The sequence below is a fragment of the Sus scrofa genome, chromosome 6 (genome assembly GCF_054392235.1).
Source record: "Sus scrofa isolate SSC_HxYL_T2T_F1_AM1 chromosome 6, Sscrofa_HxYL_maternal_Yorkshire_Landrace_v2.0, whole genome shotgun sequence".
NCBI lineage: Eukaryota > Metazoa > Chordata > Mammalia > Artiodactyla > Suidae > Sus > Sus scrofa.
This window is the reverse complement of record NC_139388.1, coordinates 147,071,946-147,091,737: the sequence shown is the minus strand read 5'-3', so window position 1 is coordinate 147,091,737 and position 19,792 is coordinate 147,071,946. Positions and strand designations below refer to the sequence as shown.

The following is a 19,792-nucleotide window of genomic DNA, read 5'->3' as shown; positions in this document are numbered from 1 at the left end:
CGTTGCTGTAGCTGTGGGGTAGGCCAGCAGCTACAGCTCCTGATTCAACCCCTAGCCTGGGAACCGCGGGTGCCGCCCTAAAAAGAAAAAAGAAAAAAAAATTTTTTTAAGTGTTTTTAGATGATATTGATGTTTTCACATGTTGTATTTAATTTGGAGGGAATGTATCTGTGGAGGGATGTTTCAAAGTTATTTACATGAAGTGTAGAATTCTGGAAACAGCATGTTTCGTTATAGTTATTTTCGGCAGAAATTTGCTATAACAATGAAGGACAAATACCTTTCATAGTAGACATTCTGCTGTTATTTTATCACAACATACTCTTTATTAAATCATTAGTAAAACTAACCAGTAAAATGGGAGTAAATAAAAGTGACACATCTGAGTATTTTTGATTACTTGATTGTAATCATGTTATTACTAAAACTATGTGGGATACTGGATTTATGAAGAATTATTTCCAGTCCCACAAGTCACTGAGAATTTTTTATAGTTGCTTATTATAACATGCTTTGTTTATTTTGAAGATGTTGTTTTTAATGATGTTTTATAAAAAGATGACAAAGAGGTTTTTTTTGCCTAATACATGATCCCTATCTTAGAGGGAGTCAGGATGGAACAGATTCTGAATTTTTGCTTTGTAGCACTTGGGGTGCCACGCATTAAGAGGATTCCTTTCCCTGTACTGGGAGGAAGAGAAAAATGTTGACGCATTTTTGCTCTTTGACTCTTTCATGTATGTTGGGGCATACAGATCATTTTCTCTTCTGAAAATGTACAGGGAAGGTATTTATACATTATCTTGGCCTTTCCAATATGAATAGCATGAATGTTAGATGCTTGCTTTTGTTCATTTAATGATTTTTTTTTTTAATAATTTAAGTCCAGTAGTTATTCTGACTTGCACAATTTATAAAAGCTTTATTGGCAGTTTCTTTAACCTTACTATAGTTCTCAACAGTAGTTTGCCAGGCATAATGTGCTATGGGGTCCTAGTAGTCTAAGGGGGTTCATCATTCCAAAAAATTCCAAAAATTTACTCTATTCATAGAATAAGTTTGAATGGCTCAGATTATATAAAATTCTATTGATTTTAAACAGATTTACTGTTTTTTTTTTGTTTTGTTTTGTTTTTTTAATGGGTGTGTGTATTTCTCCCAAAAGGAATTCATATCCACCTGGAACTCTTATTCTAGACATGACCATGACATTCTTGCTTTCTTTTGTTGCCCAGATGGTCACCTAATCACCTTATATAAAAATACCTCACCCCTGTTCCCTGCCTCCTCTGTTCAGTTGAACAGCTTTTTCTCTGTAGAACCATTCACCAACTGACAAGTCTGACTTCCTCACTCTTTAAGAATATGAGAGCCCTTGGGTTCATTGGCATTACCTGGAGGGGGCATTTTTAAAGTACTTACATGATGAAGCCCTACCCCCACACCTGCAGAAACTCTAATTTTAGTTATAAACGCCTGTGTGAGGGAAAAATTCCTGAGACTGTGGTTATGCCAAACACTTCACCGGCAAGCCTCCTCAAGAAGGTTTCTCCCTTTGCTCCATTATTGAACTTATTTCTTGGTTCTTTTAAGCCAGAAATTGCTGGCCTATAATTTCACCCAGTGGTAATATGCTCTGTCTTCACCAGAAATAGTATTCCACTTTTCAGTGTGATAGCCTTAGCTATAGATAATCTTAAAGCATCTGTCAGTATTCTCTTATTCTTCCTTTTAGAAGAAAAGGTCATTTTGATTCTAGTTTTTCCTAAAATAACGTATTTGAAATTCAACATTGTTTGTTACATGCTAGATGCTTTCGTGTTTTTATCTTGCTCATTCCTTACATATTCAGAGGAAGGAGGTATCTTACCTTGTTTTACAAATGAGTGAACTGAAATTCACATAGCTTGTTTTTGTTTACCCAGGCTCCTCTACTGGTGTCAGAACTAGTATTTGAACCCCTATGTTATGATTCTTTTTTACCTCTTGATCAGGATTTCCTTGATTTAGCCAAACAACTTGTGAGTGAAATCATTTTACACCTAGCAGGTATTCTTTAAATGTTTGGTTTTAGTGGAATTTCAGAATGGAGACCATAATTTATGAAATAATCCCTGGGAAGCATATGTCAGTCATGTAGTAATTGAATGCTACTTTAACACTGCAGATTCATTACTGACTTTGAAGTGACCAAAAGTAGATACTTTAATGATCACATAAGTAATTTAATATAGTTAGGGAGGGGAGAGAACATGATTTACCTTTAAAGTTTTTAGGTTTTGTTTTAATAAATGCAGCATTTTACTGTGTTTCTTTACGATTAGGAGAAGGGCATGGGAGGTCAACACAGTCCATACACTTGCTCTTGGTGGGGGTGGTGGCTTAGGAGATGCTTTGTTTATAAGCTCAAAATTCTCTGCTCAGAAATCTCTTAGCTCAGTAACAACCAACCAAAAGTTCTACTTTAGTAAGCATGAACAGTAGTGGGGGTCTTGTTAGTAAGCATGAACAGTAGTGGGGGTCTTGTTAAGAATCAAAGCCTTCTTATAAAAAAGGGATTCTCAGATTCAGTGGGCTTGAGATGGAAAGCAGAAATCTGAATTTTATGTGTGAATCCCAGAAGATTCTGAAACAATTCTTAGAGGACACTTTTAAGAAACAGTAGAAACAGTACCACCGCTACTCTTAAGGAGGAAAGCATCACAGAAGGCTTACTTATCTTGCTCCTCAGTTCTTTTTCAACTGCATTGCCTCTTCTATGTTAATTCCTAAAGATGAGTAGACTATCATATTTTTGGAAGTGATTCTTGCGCAAAATTCTAGAGTATGAAAAGAATTTCCTGTATCAGTTCTCTATTGTAACGTGTTTTTTTTATCAATTTTAACTGAGAAAATGTAACAGTTTAATTGTGGGGCCAAATAGCAATGGTTTTAAACAAGACCATCTAAAATGGGGAGAGGTCAATATTTGCCATTTTGTGTTGTCTTTCTGTGACTGTCTTTTCCATATTTAAATTGTTCATATTTTATCTTTAAGAGTCCATTGTTTGACAGTCATTTTTTTTTCTTATAGTTAGTTGACAGTAGATGGTGTCAAAAAAATGCTAGCTGTCACGTAAGTGCTTGCTACTTCCCGAGGCATCGTGTTAGGTGTTAAGAGCATAAACATTTGAAGCACTTTTGAATTTAGTGGTAAAAGTGCAGATGTCCGAAAAGAAATGCAAAGGGCTATGTGTAACTTTAGTACCAAAACTAATAAAGCAGCATTCTTTTCACTATACTAGGTACAACATTGTTAAATTTTAGACAGCTAAGACTTCACATTAAAAAGAAAACACTGTATCCTCTCAAAAACACTTGGCAGTATCTTCTGTAACAAAATTGCTTAAATCCATTTGGATTTACATATTGACAGCTTTGCTTTGAACCTCGATAAGGATCCATGCCTAATGTGGACAGTGCGGTTTAGGGAAATTAATCTACATTAGACATTTTAACAGAGTTCTCAGGTTATTGGCTTCAGGTTGGTCTTCACATTATAAGTTTTAATTTTCATATTGCACCCAAGTTATAAGAAACTTTCTTTTTAAATACTTATATCTGAAATACTTAGTGTGACCAAATATGATGTCATTACATTTTTTATAAATGAAAATCTCATTTACTCAGAAAAGTTAACAATAACTCCATTCTAATAATTGAAAAATATTAAGAGAATTCCCTTTTCATTATTGAATCTCAAGATGTAATTGGCTTGTTAAAGCAGTGGTTCTGTACTCTGTGTGCATATTAAAATTGTCAGGTAGAATTTAAAAAAAGAGACTGCAGTACTTCATTCATGAGAGATCTTGATTTAATTTTTTTTTTTCCCCCACCACCGTTAATTCTGTTGTAAACCAAGGAAGGATGACATGATTATTACTGTTTTAGGGCATTGATTTTCAAATAGCTTTTGGTTTGCTGTTAGAGGGCAACCCCTGTCTTTATTTAATCTTTTCCTTTCACAGAGTTTAGGGGCAGAAATTTCAACAACCTTTTATTTTAGGAAACAACAGCCCTGCTCCCCACTCTTACTTTGAGTTATCACTACTTGCATCTTAGCAACTTGTTTTTGTTTTACATAAGAAAGCAATTGCTGAGGAAAGTGACTTTTGCTTATTGAAATTTTGCCTAATGTATTGGGTAGGGGGTGGAGTATTATCCCCATGTGTGATTTTGTGAAAGTCCTCTGAGTGAGAGAGCCTTAATTATTTATAATGTCTAGGAGTTCTAATATTCTGTAGGTGAAAGGTCAGGGCATTTAATAGGCAGGTCAAGAAAACTCAGTTGTCAAATAGATGTGCTTTCCCACGACATTCTTTTGTCCCTGAAGTGGAAAGAAATTTTTTTTAACTCTGGAAAGTTAGCCATAATGGAAAATTTTCTAAGCTAAAACTATTATATTACTTGTTACCTGTGTTTTTAAAAGGCTAGTGTTTGTATTATGAAATAGATGTTGACATTTTGCAGTCGTTTCTGAGACTTTTTCAAACTGTTTTAGCTTGATACAGTGTTTTTGTCTAGGTGCAATTTGCTACAGTCATTTCTGTGGGTAGTACTTAATTAGAAATGTCATTTTTTTAAAATCTGGTTAGTATGTGCAGTTACATAATTTTTATCTGCCTCTTTCACTTCGTGACTACAAGTATTTGTGAATCATTTGTTTGTGTTTTAGCTGATAATTTTTCTCTTTTATCTATTTTTTGTTTTGTGTTTTTTTTTTTTTGTTTTGTTTTGTTTTTTTTTTTAGTGATTCGCCTTTGCCAGTCTCATCCCGTGTCTGCTTTGTTAAGTTCCATGATCCAGACTCAGCAGTTGTGGCACAGCATCTGACAAACACTGTATTCGTTGACAGAGCTTTGATAGTCGTACCATATGCAGAAGGTTTGTGCTTTGTTTAACTATCTTTGTGGGCATCCTATGATGACCATCTACCTCAGTGTAGTTTTAGAGTGAGCATTAGTAGCATGTTAAAAATATAAGCTGTTAACATTTTGAAACCCTTGTTATACTGTGGTCCATATTTTTACTTGAAGACAGTTTTTTAATTTCAAAATTCAAAATCAGATGTTTTTATAAGATGTTTAACATTTTGCATTCTTTTGAAACATTTTAAAGTTCATTAAAATTGTATCCCTGATGGTAATTCCTTAAGATACATCTGCTTAGTTAATTTAACATTGCATTTTATGAAAAAGTCCTGAAGGTGAATGGTTCACTCCATGCACATTACAGAATCCTTCAAATAAATGCATGATATTATTTCTGTTTTGAATAAATATGACTAGGTTGGTTTTATTTCCTTAGTGATTCCTCTCACTGATAACTTTAAAAAATATATCCCACATCGAATTCCAGTATACCAAGGGTCACAATGATTTTGGTTTTTATGAAAGTTTAAGATTTCCTATAGCTTAGGTGCCAGATGGGCACTGGGTGTTTTGTTTTTATGCCAGATTTTCTTGTTCATTCTTGCTATATTTTCTAGAATATCTCTAAATAATAAATTCTTCTCTCTGTTATTTGTGTGTGTGATTTTTATAGTGGAGAAGGCAAATGCAAAACTCTTCCAGATGACTGAAAAACAGTGGGTCCTCTGCAGCTACAGGGGATTCTAGACATTAACTAAAGGCCAGCAAGCACTCAAGTCCCCCAAGTGTTTTCCCGGTGTAACCATTTGTTAACTACATTTTCTTTCTTTTTACATTTTAGGCTGTTAAAGTAATTTGACAGAAAAATAATGAGCAGGGTTTTTGGATCTAAAAAAGCCACTGTGACAAGACAGCACTGTCCTAATTCCATTTTGTAAAACTTTCTAAGGCATATTTTACAATTAGTTTGTTCCCAATGTACTGCTACTTTATTTGCTTTTTGGTAACTATAAATTCAAAGAAGTCACTGAAATATGTTAAAACTGAATTTTATTGACATACATGCTGACCAGGATTTAAATGCTTTCCCCTTCCCTTAGTGTAACTGGTCAGTGGAATCAGAATCTTGATGTTGTTAACTTTAGATGCTATCTTAGATCTTTGCATACCAATGTGAACATTTACACCATTCCTTGTAAAAGTTGTGAAGTGTCTGGTCCTTAAAACTTAGAAAAATTGCCTCTGTGGTATTCTAAAGAAGTAAGTTGCATTCATAGATGGGTTAAGGCATGCTATATAATAACCGATCTATCTCCATTATATTAAAGTGTATGAGCCCAATTTTAAGGGTTTTTTAAAATATATATACATATATATGTGTGTGTGTGCTGAAACAAGTTAGTTTGTTTTTATTAAGCAATTTCTTTTTTATCAGTGTGCCTGTTGTAAGATAAGACTTATCCCAAGAGAAAATTTACAGAATTCCAATTTAGGATAAGTAAAATGTAGAACATAACTTTTGGAACAAGGGTCAAGTCATGTGAGTAAATTGCAAAACATTAGTTAGCCTTTAAATTTAAAGAATTTTTATTGGCTCAGTATCCCAAGCCCTGAACATAATACAGTATATCATATAAATCTGACTTTCATAAGTATTTTTAGACTTTAGTAATTTTTTTGGATCTGTTTAGCAAGTGAAATATTTAGGGAAAATATATATATATAGAATTGTAGAAATGTTTAGTTCTGGAATCTTTTTTTTAGTGTATTTAATTACTAGTATGGTATGCTGTATTAATGTCACCTCCACTAAATAACTGAGGTCCTCAATCCCTTTGTCACCCTTCACCCTGGTTTTAGCTCTTACACTTTGGTGTTGGTTCTTTCTTGGTCAGTGTTTTAAAACAATAGGTGCAAAGTCTATTTGGGGGGAAAAAAAAAGCCTCTACGGTAAGGAGTAGTCTTAATTGGTAAAATTGAGATAGCTGGATTTGGAAGGAACTCTTAATAGTAATGGATTTGGGGATTATTTAGGTTCCTTGGTTAATGTTTGTTTCTTTTGTCTGTTTCTTTTTCTTTCGTTTCTACACATTCATGCAGTATTTCATGGTTCTATCAAAGCAGCAGTAAAAAAAATACTCTTGACGCATGAAAATTAACTGGTGAGGGGCCTCATTGCTATTTTTAAATTGTAGTTTTATTTTTAAATAGTCTTTTTTTAATCAGAGGATCAGATGCATGACTTTTTTTTTAATGGATGCAGATCTTCTACCAGGTGTCTCTCAGTAAATTCAAGAGGAATTTAGTTTGCCAGAAATGTTGCAAATGCACTAATTTTAGTAAGATGTTAACTTAATATCCTCTTGAGACATAATTTTGCATGCAAAATTATCCCATAATCTTTGTAGGTTTGTTAATAATGATGCATTAATGCCCTGTATCTAAATGATCTTCTCCCCTCTCCCCCCCTTCATAACTCTTGGTATCTAAATTGATGACAGCTCTGACACAAGCAAGATAACAGTGCTGTGTAGTATACATTTGTTTATATTATCGGCACTTCTCAGTTTAGGTGGAAGGAACCATTACCTTTATTTAACAGTGGTTTTTCTTTTTTGTTGTTGTGTTTTACAGTTCTTTTCCCTGGTTCAGCCTGAACTATATACCAGGCCCTGCTGAAAATACCACCCAACAGTTTTCTTCTGCAGCTTATCCAGTTTCTCTTAAGTGCCCTGTACATATTGTATGTTTTATGATGAGATGCAGTTTCTTAATATGTATTACAGAAATACTACTGGTATTTGCAAATATGTAGTTTAATTGTATTATTGAACTCTCATTTTGGGGGCTTGGGCACATTAACAGATTAATCCATCTGTATAGGGCTTTTGCTGTTGGATAGAATTTAAATTGTCTACTTAAATATTTGTCTTAGGACCCTTAGATTTTATCTGAATACACAGATTAGGCTTTAAAAACAGACATACATGTCATTTTTTGGCTTTAGGTGTTTGGCTAAGTTAGTTTTTGAACTGACACTTTATAGAAGCATTTTTTGGTATGGTTAGCATGGCACATGTTGGAACATAAAGCATTTTACTGTACAGGTAAGGAATGTGCCATGTTGTTTTACCTATTCTCTCTCTTTCTCTCACTCCCACACACACATCCTGTGTGTATTCAGAGACCTTCAGAAACATTCATATTCATTTTCATGAGTCAGCAAAAGCCCTACGCTTGATTCCAACAGAATATTTCCTTTACATACTTTTCTTCTCTTAATTTTTACAAAATTTGTATGGTAGGTGTAAAAGAAAATCATAGTAACTGTACCATATTATTAACCCCTAAATCAAACTTTTTTTGTCTTGTGTATCTTGATTTTTCTGTGTGCTTTATAGTGAAGCAGCCGACACGAGTCGTTGTTCATAAAACAGCTTTTGAAAGTTGAGAGCACACCCCTGGAGAACCGACTGTGCTTGCTTACGTTTGGTTCATGACTTAAAAATCGAGTACAGGTGATGAAATCTTGGCAGTGTTAACAAAAAAGTAGTGTGTATTGTGCTATTTTTTTTTACTCTAGAAACTTAACCATTTGTAGAGAAAAGGAAACAAATTTTCACACATTGAAGTTTCATTCTGACATAAAATTAATGATAAATAATCATAGAAATCAAGTTTTATATTTTAGCGAACATAAGTACTTTCAACAAACTCAGGTGGTGTATCAGGGAGACATTTTCTGGGTGTTTTTGTGTGTTTTCTGTCTTGCAAAAGAGTGTGTTCTAATGCGAGGATGTTTCTCTGCAGGAGTTATTCCTGATGAGACTAAGGCTTTGTCTCTGTTGGCACCAGCTAATGCAGTGGCAGGTCTTCTGCCTGGTGGTGGACTCCTGCCTACCCCTAACCCACTTACCCAGGTATTAGTTCTATTGAATTCTTTAAGTATGGAAAACAATACAGAATTGTGGAAAAAGCTAAACATAATTTGAGCTTCTCAAGTGCTATTGTGATTATGGTTCACAGAGTGTTATCACATGGTTAAAGCATTGTGAAAGGCTGTATTTATAATCATAAATATTAAAGAGAATGTCTTGGAAGTTTGCATTTTAAGAACATTCTGAAATTGTACATATCTTTTATTGATTTTGTCACCCAGCTCTTAAAATAGCCTATAAGTAACTCTATGGGGGTGGGGAATCTCATGAGGTATAAGACTTCTGTTGAACATGTTGTTTAAAATACTTTGTTAATTTGGACCAGGAAAGAAAATTAAGGTGAAGTTCAGACTTTTTTTTTTCTTTCTTCACACCCTTTGATCTTTTGCTCTTGGGGTTTGCATTAAGTAACTGGCTTAAAATAAAGATGAATTCAAGGATCTGGGAAATGTGTAGATACCTTTGATGTATAAAACTGGATAATAGTTATGCCATTTTTATAATAGTACAATTGATGAACAACATGAATTTGAACTGCTTGTTATACTTAACATGAGGATTTTTTTCAGTTAATATATACTACGGTACTACATGGCCCTAGGGTTGGTTGAATCCAGGTATGCAAAACATCAGCTATGAAGAGCTGACTGAAAAGTTCCAGGTGGATTTTCATTTCATGGGGAGTTAGGACCCCTAGAACTTGGGGTGTTCAAGGATCAACTGCATTATCAATATTTTAACTGTACTCAGTAAACAGTTAAATTATAGGAAGTTTGGTACCTTTTATTTACTTAATAATAATGAAACTAGGAGAGGTTTTAGCACAGTGCTTGTAGAAAAGGTCAGACTACTCCCAAAGCTGTAGGATTTTGCATGGTTCGTGTGCACTAAATTGATTAATCAGAATTATGTCTGGCAGATGACTGAATCATACCATAATTTGAAGAGGAAGAGTTTAAGGAATTACTGACTAGTAAGAGGAGATTACTAAGGGAACTGTAATGAGTACAGGAATTGCAAGAATAGGAAACAACCGCTGCTTCTAGGGCTGAGGAAGAAAATACAAGAAACACATTTAGATGAAGGGGCTCCTCTTCCTCCTTGAAGCTAAGACTCAGACCTCCTTCCAAAGAGTAGATAATAGAGAAGTTCTCTGGGATGCCATGAACTTGCTGGGAAGCTCCCTAAGAGGATAGCACTGAAACTTGCTGAGGTGAAGGCCACTGTGTATCCCTTGTATTATTGCAGTAACAGAAAGGGGATATAGGAACTAGAAAGTGAAACCTCTTCCACAGTTAGTGTCCTTCCAGCTCCCCCTACAGCTTAACATCATGCTAGCCGTCAGATTAGTGTTTATAAGGCTGTTGCATTCACTATCACAACAGGGCAAAAAACAGTGGATTTGGAGCTAAGAAACAATAAATATAAATAGCATGAGAATGTATCAAAAACTTTAATTTTTTTATGAATTCTGATTTTAAGAATAATTGTGCTGTGATGAATAAAAAATAAAGCCATTACATATAGCCAGATTAGGCAAACTATAGCTCTTGGGCCAGGGACACCCCTCCCCCATTTTTGGTTAATTTTTATTGGAATGCAGCAGTGGACATTTGTTTATGTATTGCCTATGACTGTTTTTGATCTATGGTGGCATAGTTAAATTAGCTGTAACAGAGCCACGTAGCCTGTAGTCTTAAACTAGTTATTATCTGACCCTATAATGGGGGAAGAAGAAAAGTTGACTAGCCCTCCAGTTGTGAGGAACAGAAACAAAATTTTAAACAAATAAAATTTGAAATTTCACAGATCGGCGCTGTTCCACTGGCTGCTTTGGGAGCTCCTACTCTTGATCCTGCCCTTGCTGCACTTGGGCTTCCTGGAGCAAACTTGAATTCTCAGGTATAACTTAATGCCCTTCACCTCTGAGCTCATTTTTGTAATTAACAAATTTGTTGCATTGAATGTTTGCATTTCAAGAACAGGAGATAACTAATTGTTATAGAAATAATTTTTTCATATGTAAACTTGTTAATGAAAGATTTTAGAGGTCATTGCATTATTAGCCCCTTGCCCATTAAAGATTTTGTCATTTTATAAAATTCAAAGTAGAGAAGGAAGCCAACACCTCATCAGTGTTGTTAAAAGTCAGAACAAAAGTCGTGTAAGGATGAGAATGTGTTCAAAATTTGTTTTATCACACTTGGAAGTTTTTTGTTTGCTCTCACTGTAATTTGGCTTAATTTTTTTCTAAAGTCTTTATGGAAATCTTTTGATTACTGAGTACTTTCAGTTTTATTTTACATATTTCTTTAAAATGTTACTTTCCCTCAGAAAGTCTTAAAATAAGCAAGAAGTAACCCGGTAAAATCTAGACTATAGAGCTTCATAATCTTCATATTTAACCTGATAAAACAGCTATGGATATTCAGTACTGTAGTCACTAATGTCACCTTTTAGAAATTTTTCTAATGTGGCTACTAGAATACTTTATATAACGTATTGGCTAGCATTATATTTCTGTTGGTCATTTGTCGTGCCTGGAATATGTTAGTTTTTATAGGTTTGCCAGATTGTCCCAAGGACATTGAAACATACCAAAAAAATAAAATAGCAATCATTTATCGTTTTATGTGTTCTCACTGTTACATTTTTGTTTTTGTAGTCTCTTGCTGCAGACCAGTTGCTGAAGCTTATGAGTACTGTTGATCCCAAGTAAGGGTTTTTTCTTTGTTTCTGTTGGTGATACAGATGCAGTATGTGAATGTCTAGAGAACAGTTATTTTTTGATAGCTAAAATAAAATTAAGGCATGAGTACGTAATTATGTTTTCTACAAACAAGGAGAAAAATCCAGAGGTGAGCTCATGTATAAAGGCTTTTGTTTTGGTGTAATTTCTTAGTGTAAGTCTTGAGAATCATTGTAAATAGCTTAAACTAAGATGATAAGAAAAGAGCTAGGTTTTATCTTTAGTTAATTCATTTTAAAAATTATATTGAGTATCTACTATAAGGTTCATAGTAGATACTTTTCATAGCATTTATATTCTAGTTATTAATTATAGCAAAACATGTGCATCCAACTGGAAGTACAGGAGTGCAGTGGGAACTTACTGCAAGGAGAATTTAGTTCAAAGATCAGAGAAGCTAACTAAGCCCTAGGGGATGAATTAGAGGAAGATAGAAATGAGGGAAAAGGAGTAAAAGCCCAGGCTAAAAGAGTAGTAATATCACATTTAGTCAACATCTAATAGTCAACATCTTTTAGGTGCTTTGAAAAGTTCTCTTCATGCTATAACTGTTGTATCTCCTACTTGTTAGCTATCACAAATTCATTATTTAGTAATTTCTTAGTATATTAAACTTAATGCTTTTTCTTTCTAACCTTGTGAAAGTCACTATAGTGGGAGAATATGGGGGGAGGCGAGAAAGAATGATTTGATTATAGTAGTTAGTGGCATTTTTTTTCCTTAAAAATTATCAGGTAAAAAGCCCAGCTTATAAAATATTACCAATACAGTTAAAACCCCCTGGGTACCCATTCTTTATTATAGTTCCCACTCTACCCACAAATAACTACCATCCTTGTTTTGGTGTCTGCAGTATTTTTTACTTCTGTAAACCCTTAAGGGGTGCATCTTTAGCCTTTTCAGGGAGAAATTTCATTAGTAATTTCTGTGTGCTCTTGTTGGCTTCTGTCTCATTTTCTCCTCATTTGCAAACGTGTAATGCTCTTCCCCAACAAATTATGATGATGTAGAAAGTTTTTACATAATATGATTGGAAAGTTCTGTTAATCAAAAATCTTCAGCATCAGCATATTCCCATATACTAACACTTCTCAAAATGTGTATGGAAAGTTAATGGATGTTCAGCAAAATTAAATAGATTTTTTTTTTTAATTCAACATGTTTCTGAGTCTTTTAAAATGCAGGTGCCATTGTAAATATTCAAAAGGCTAGTATGCTATATATGATTTTACTATAAAATTATTGTGGAACACTCTTTAAGGCAAATCCTACCAAAATTTTGAAATGCTAGTACGTTTTAAGATATTCCACAAACAGTTCTTGGTTCTGATCCAGGTTGAATCATGTAGCTGCTGGTCTTGTTTCACCAAGTCTGAAATCAGATACCTCTAGTAAAGAAATAGAGGAAGCCATGAAGAGAGTACGAGAAGCACAGTCCTTAATTTCTGCTGCTATAGAACCAGGTAAAATGGCTTTATGCAATTATGCTTGGAAATTTGTTGAATAATACTCTAGTTTTTTTGTTTGTTTGTTTTAACTTTCCGTATTTTGGTAAAAGATCATATAGTACTATGATTCTCATTTGGAATGTGGCGGGTGGTATGGGTAGGGTCGTCACCCAGACGTATTTGGAGGTATCAGGAGACAGGTAGTTGTCATACTGGTACCAACTGCTTTTAGTGGGTACAGGGCCAGGGATGTTACTAAAATCCTACCAGGGTACAACACAGACAATGCCCACTCCCTAAACAGGGAATGATTCCTTCAAAAATATTACTGCCTGGGATTATTTAATACGTGGTGTGATGTTTTGGTGGTTTTTTGATTGTTTTTTAATCATTTATATTCGTGTAAGTTGGGGCAGGCTCTTTGGTTTTTAGTCTTTCATTTGACCAAGAAAACCTACTAAAGATGTGTCTGCCATTTGTTTAAAGAAAAGCAAATGTGTTATTCTTGCAGATGGTCGTTTGCTTTTTAGGGCCACACCCGCAGCATATCAAAGTTCCCAGGCTAGGAGTCAAATCAGGGCTACAGCTGCCTGCCTATACCACAGCTCACAGCAACACCAGATCCTTAACCCACTGAGTGAGGTCAGGGATTGAACCCGCATCCTTGTGGATAGTAGTCAGATTCGTTTCTGCTGAGCCATGACAGGAACTCCTACAGATTATCTTTTTGAGATGAAATGAATGGTTATCCCATTGTCTACCTATATGTATTTGGATCTTTGGTCCTGAAATTTTTTTTTCCTATTAAAAATGTTCTATTTATATTTTTCACTCCACTAATAAATGGTATTTTATATATATATAGTATTAGGAAAATAATTTTTAAAGTATCATGCGTAAGTTAATACCAAATGCTTTGTGTGTATTATTTAATCACCAAAATATTAACTAATTAGCCCAAGGTCACATGGCAAAAGTAGGAACTTTAGATAGACAACTCTGGACCTGTGTGACTCCAAAACAAGAACACTTGCTTCTGTTTTCATTGAAAACTCATAACTGAAATGACTAAACATGGTTTCTTTATTAATTTTTGCCCCAAGATTTTTGTAAATTTATTAATAATGACATATTGAATTCTATTAATGAAATGATCTAAATGTAAGGGAGGAACTCGGTTTCACTTAGCTAATAGTCTGTGTATAAAGAATGGTGTGGCTTTATTTATCTTTTTAGGTCCTAAGTTAAAGGAATTTATGTGTTATTTAAAAACAGATCATTCTAGCTCTATTCCCTAACTTACCCAATTAAAAATTTGTAAGGAAGAAGAGAGATTGAGAAGAGAGCTAGCTTACTAAAAATCCAGTTCTCTCACAGAAATAGAGTGAAAAGTGCACATGAATCATTACTTTCTGGATATGGGGGCCAAACGTTGTGCCTGTTTATTAGACTCTTATTTAGGAAAGGAGCCTAGAGCTAAGTGATGAATGAAAGAAGGAACTTTTTGCTGGACTAAGAATTTTAACTTCTGTATTTTTATTTATTATAAATGTATTTTTTTTTTTTTTTTTGTCTTTTTTTGTTGTTGTTGTTGTTGTTGTTGCTATTTCTTGGGCCGCTCCCGCGGCATATGGAGATACCCAGGCTAGGGGTTGAATCGGAGCTGTAGCCACCGGCCTACGCCAGAGCCACAGCAACGCGGGATCTGAGCCGTCTGCAACCTACACCACAGCTCACGGCAACGCCGGATCGTTAACCCACTGAGCAAGGGCAGGGACCGAACCCGCAACCTCATGGTTCCTAGTCGGATTCGTTAACCACTGCGCCACGACGGGAACTCCTATAAATGTATTTTTAAGTATATTTTTTACACAAGTACTTTTGCGGGAGGTACTATTAATACATAAACATGTGAAGATTAAAGTTTTAATCTGGGATAATTGTAGCTGTGTTTAGATAAAAGTAGAGTCTGGGAATGGAAAAAGGGACTCGTCTGATTTAGAAACCTCTAAAGAGTAAAGAATAAGAAAGGTAATTCTTTTCATAAATGGTTTTATGGATGACACCTTACAGCGTCCTAATAAGTCTGGCAGATGAAATAGTCAAAGGAACCTTTGGCAACCTGAATTTAAAGAGCATGTGTAAAAGACAAAAATTAAGGTATTAGGTTTTTAGAATACTTCCTGAATGGGAACAATCTTCCTACTTAATGACTTCTAAATTCAAATTCCTTTCCTTTTAAATCCAGATAAGAAAGAAGAAAAACGAAGGCACTCAAGGTCAAGATCACGTTCTAGGAGGAGGAGGACGCCCTCATCTTCTAGGCACAGGTTAGAGTGATTGCTTTTGGTAGTGGGTTGTACCTTAGACAAAAACGATTTCTGCATGTCACATTCTTTTTTTTTTTTTTTTTTTTAATCTAAGTGCAGTTGATTTGCAGTGTTGTGCCAGTTTCTGCTGTACAGCATAGTGACACAGTCATACATATATACACATTTTCTCATACTCTTTTCCATCCTGTTCTATCCCAGAAGATACAGTTCCCTGTGCTATAAAGTAGGACCTCATTGCTTATCCATTCTAAATGTAATAGCTTAATCTGCTACTTGATAACCTAATTAGCTCCTGGCGAAAGTGCGGTTACAGAGTGTAAGTGTTGACATACATACAAATGAAGAAAAGATATGGGCTGAAAAGGTGATTGATACTTTAAACAACCCCCCCCCCCCAAAAAAGAAATCCAGAGATAGGAAGAAGCCACTGAGATTTGAGCACTGAAATCAGTTAGTACTATGGAAGGTACTAATGGACTTGAAACTTGACTTGAATTCTAGTTCTGACTTTCCACTAGACTCCTGAGACACTTAAAATCTATTAATCTTTCTTATATTTTGGATCTTTTTCCCGGGCATGCTTTTGTAACATTAGACATTTGTGAATTGGAAAATAATTTAGTTCATTATTCAAGTTTTCAAATATTAACATATCTTGTTTTATGTTAGGAGGCTGTCAGGTTCACAATAGTGGGTTCAGGTTCTCCAAAATTTAATTTTCTCTTAAAAGCTCAGCTTTTACCATTGTTAACAAATGTGTTTTCCTTGAAATGATAAACATTATTCATTCTTTTATGAAAATGTCTGCCAAATACCCAAGTTTGAAAAACTGATATGTCAGTTTGTTCTTTTAAGTAAAGGTGATGTTTTACTGGCAAAAGCCTGTTAGATAAACTCACACTCAAATTACAGGAGTGTCTTCCTTGACACAGTCATTGAACTTGAATAAGTATCAGAAATGATTTGTGTGTACTTTCCATTTCATTGCACAGAATATTCCCAAAGCCACTAGATGGTTTTGTTTTTGTTTTTGTTTTTGTCTTTTTTTAGGGCCGCACACATGGCATGTGGAGGATCCCAGGCTAGGGGTCTAATCAGAGCTGTAGCCACTGGCCTACACCACAGCCACAGCAAGATCCAAGCAGCGTCAACGACCTACACCACAGCTCATGGCAACGCTGGATCTTTAACCCATTGAGCAAGGCCAGGGATCGAACCTGTAACCTCATGGCTCCTAGTCGGATTTGCTTTTACTGTGCCATGGCGGGAACTCCTCCAAGTGACTAGGTTTAATATAACAGTATTAAATCTATATAATAGTATTTTACTAGTACTCAGGGGACTAGATTTAATAAAATTAATGGTTTTTACTGCTTTATCAAGAACATTCTTAGTGAAAATGTCAGGAGTGGGGTTTTTCCTTTTTTTTTTTTTTTTTTTTTTTTTCTTTCTCTGTTTACTGCAAATGCATGCTGCCAGTGAAGAAGAATACAGTAACTAATAGGGAAGTTTAGTTGCCACTATCTTGATTTGTAAGAAGGAGATGCCAGTACTTTTACACCACCATTGCTTTTGCAACATTAGTGCAAATGTTGACAGTGGGAAAGGTAAATCATATCTTATTATTTTGAAATGGACCCTATAACATTGTTAAGTCAGTTCTTGGACTGTGTCTTAGTCAGTTCAGCTGCTATAACAGAATACCATAGATCAGGTGACTTATATAAACAAAAGAAATTTATTTCTCACAGTTCTGAAACCTGAGAAGTCCAAGATCAAGGTGCCAGCAAATTTGGTATCTGGTGAGGACCTTCTTCCTCATTTATAATCCACTGTCTCTTTGCTATGTCCTCACGTAATGGAATGGATCAGGGGGTCACTGAGACTTTTTTCATATAGGCGTTAATCCTGTTCATGAAAGTTGTGCCTTTATAACCTAGTATCATCACACTGGCTATTTGGATTCACATAAGAATTTTGGGAAGATACAAACATTTAGTCTGTAGCAGCATGTTACAGGATTGTTTCATGTGGTGTTTCTCTCATCCCCCTTTCTCTAGCCATCTCATTCTTAAAGATATCTTTCAGAAAAGAAAAGGGAGTTCCATTCGTGGTTCAGCGGTTCAACGAACCTGACTGGGATCCATGATGATGCGGGTTCAGTCTCTGGCCTCGCTCAGTGGGTTAAGGATCTGGCATTGTCTTGAGCTGTGGTATAGGTCGCAGACGTGGCTTAGATCCGGTGTTGCTGTGATTGTGGCATTGACCAGCAGCTGTAGTCTGATTCGACTTCCATATGCCATGGGTGCAGCCCTAAAAAGCAAATAAAATGAAGATGTCTTTCAAAAACCCAAATCTAGAATATGTCACCTCTTTTTATAGCCACAGCTGTGGCGTATGGAAATTCCTGAGCTAGGGGTTGAATTGTAGCTACAGCTGCATGCCTACACCACAGCCACAGGAACACTGGATCCAGGCTGCATATGCAACCCATTCCTCACTTTGCAGCAACGCTAGATCCTTAACCCGTTGAGCAAGGCCAAGGATTGAACCTTTCATCCTCACGAAGACTACACTTGGGTTTAACCCACTGAGCCACAATAGAAACTCCATTTTTAAAACTTTTTACAATATTTAAAAATTATGGCATGTGCACTGATTTTTAGGTATAATACAATTGCACGTTTCATAGACTATGGTATAGTATAAATAAAACTTTTAGTGGGAGAGATTGGGAGCTTGGGGTTAATGGATGCAAGCTATTGCTCTTGGAATGGATTTACAATGAGATCCTGCTGTGTAACACTAGAAATATGTCTAGATACTTACAACACGACAGTGGAAAAATTATGTATACGTGTATGTGTAACTTGGTCCCCATGCTGTACAGTGGAAATAAATAAAATTTTAAAATGCTAAATAAATAAAACTTTTTACATTTTTATGGCCGCACCTGCTTTTTATGAAATATGGAAGTTCCCTGGTTAGGGGTTGAATTGAAGCTGTGGCTACCAGCACATGCCACAGCAATAGCAATGCTAGATTCAAGCCACATCTGTGACCTGCCTGCAATCTACACGGCAGCTTGTAGCAACACCAGATCCTCAACCCACTGAGCAAGGCCAGGGATCAAACCCGCATCCTCATGGACACTATGTCGGGTCCTTAACCCAGGGAGCCACACCAGGAACTTCAAACAACTTTTATATGAACTAGGAAACCGAAAAGTGATTGTGACTCCCTTTATTATGTTACTCCATTTATTGCAGTAGTCTAGGAGCAAACCTCCAACATCTTTTGAGTTGTGCATATGCTTAGAATCTTGACCTTGCAGGACAAGTGCTTTTATAGCTTAGTTTAACTCCTAAAAAGGAGACCTATTTTAATTAGGATCAATGGGAAATATCAGTGAAACATTTATTTTCCTGAACAAAGTGCTTTTAGACACTCGTAGTAACACATCATAACAAAGAAATTTTTTGAGTTGTAGTATTTTAAGCATCGTGGAATATAAAATGACCATTATTTTGAATTAGAATATATGATAATCTCTATACTTTTCTAATCTTCAAAAGCTTATATAAACTCTGTCAAAATGGCTCTGTAGTGCAGTGCTCCTGAAAGTAGCAGTTTCAGGACCTTATAGTAAATAAATTGATACACTACCTTTGCTTATTAGATTTTCTAAAACTATATTATCAGTCACTTTATTTAAATGGGAACCTGCAATAATGGACTTACTTTTTCTAGTTTTTTTTTCTTGTATACATTAGAGAGAGAATATATGTGTATGTTACAGCGGTTTAGCTAAAATGACTGTTCACTTAAAATTTTCTTAAAGCCAAAATCCTCAAAAGATGAGCAATATTAATTAATTTTAATAGCATCAATTTTGGTTTTCCAGAATTTCTTTATAATTCTTAATAAGAAAGTGATGGTTTGGATTTTTTTTTTTTTTCCCCTTTTTTGGTCTTCATAGAGCTTTATATGGAGGTTCCCAGGCAAGGGGTCAGATTGGTGCTGTAGCTGCTGGCCTATACCACAGCCACATCAACACGGGATCTGAGCCATGTCTGTGACCTACACCACAGCTCATGGCAACGCCAGATCCTTTAACCCACCGAGTGAGGCCAGGGATCAAACCTGCATCCTAATGGATGCTAGTCAGATTTATTTCCACTGAGCCATGACAGGAACTCCATTGGTTTTGATATTTTAAGGGTATTTCACTCAAAATATATTGGTAGTACCTTTTCTTGAAGTCCGGCACCATAATAATTGCTCAAGGGTACAGTGTTGAATAAGATAGAAATATATATATATTTATGTACACACACACACACACACACCCGTCCTTTATGGAACATAGAGAAAGGTAGACAAGCATTATATGAAAATTTCCATAGGATATAGA

The 19,792-nt window shown here is 35.3% G+C and overlaps 1 protein-coding gene across 30 annotated transcripts in view; it reads left to right on the top strand.

The window, feature by feature from the left end:
• The window catches only part of SRSF11 (serine and arginine rich splicing factor 11), a 46,732-nt gene that overhangs the window by 17,990 nt on the left and 8,950 nt on the right, over positions 1–19,792 (top strand). For 16 of the 30 annotated variants that reach the window (NM_001044587.1, XM_084958728.1, XM_084958722.1 and 13 more), the window contains 6 exon segments: positions 4,790–4,923; positions 8,721–8,830; positions 10,658–10,750; positions 11,514–11,563; positions 12,933–13,060; positions 15,294–15,375. In NM_001044587.1, coding sequence (NP_001038052.1) covers positions 4,790–4,923; positions 8,721–8,830; positions 10,658–10,750; positions 11,514–11,563; positions 12,933–13,060; positions 15,294–15,375 — 597 coding nt within the window. 30 annotated transcript variants of the gene reach the window in all.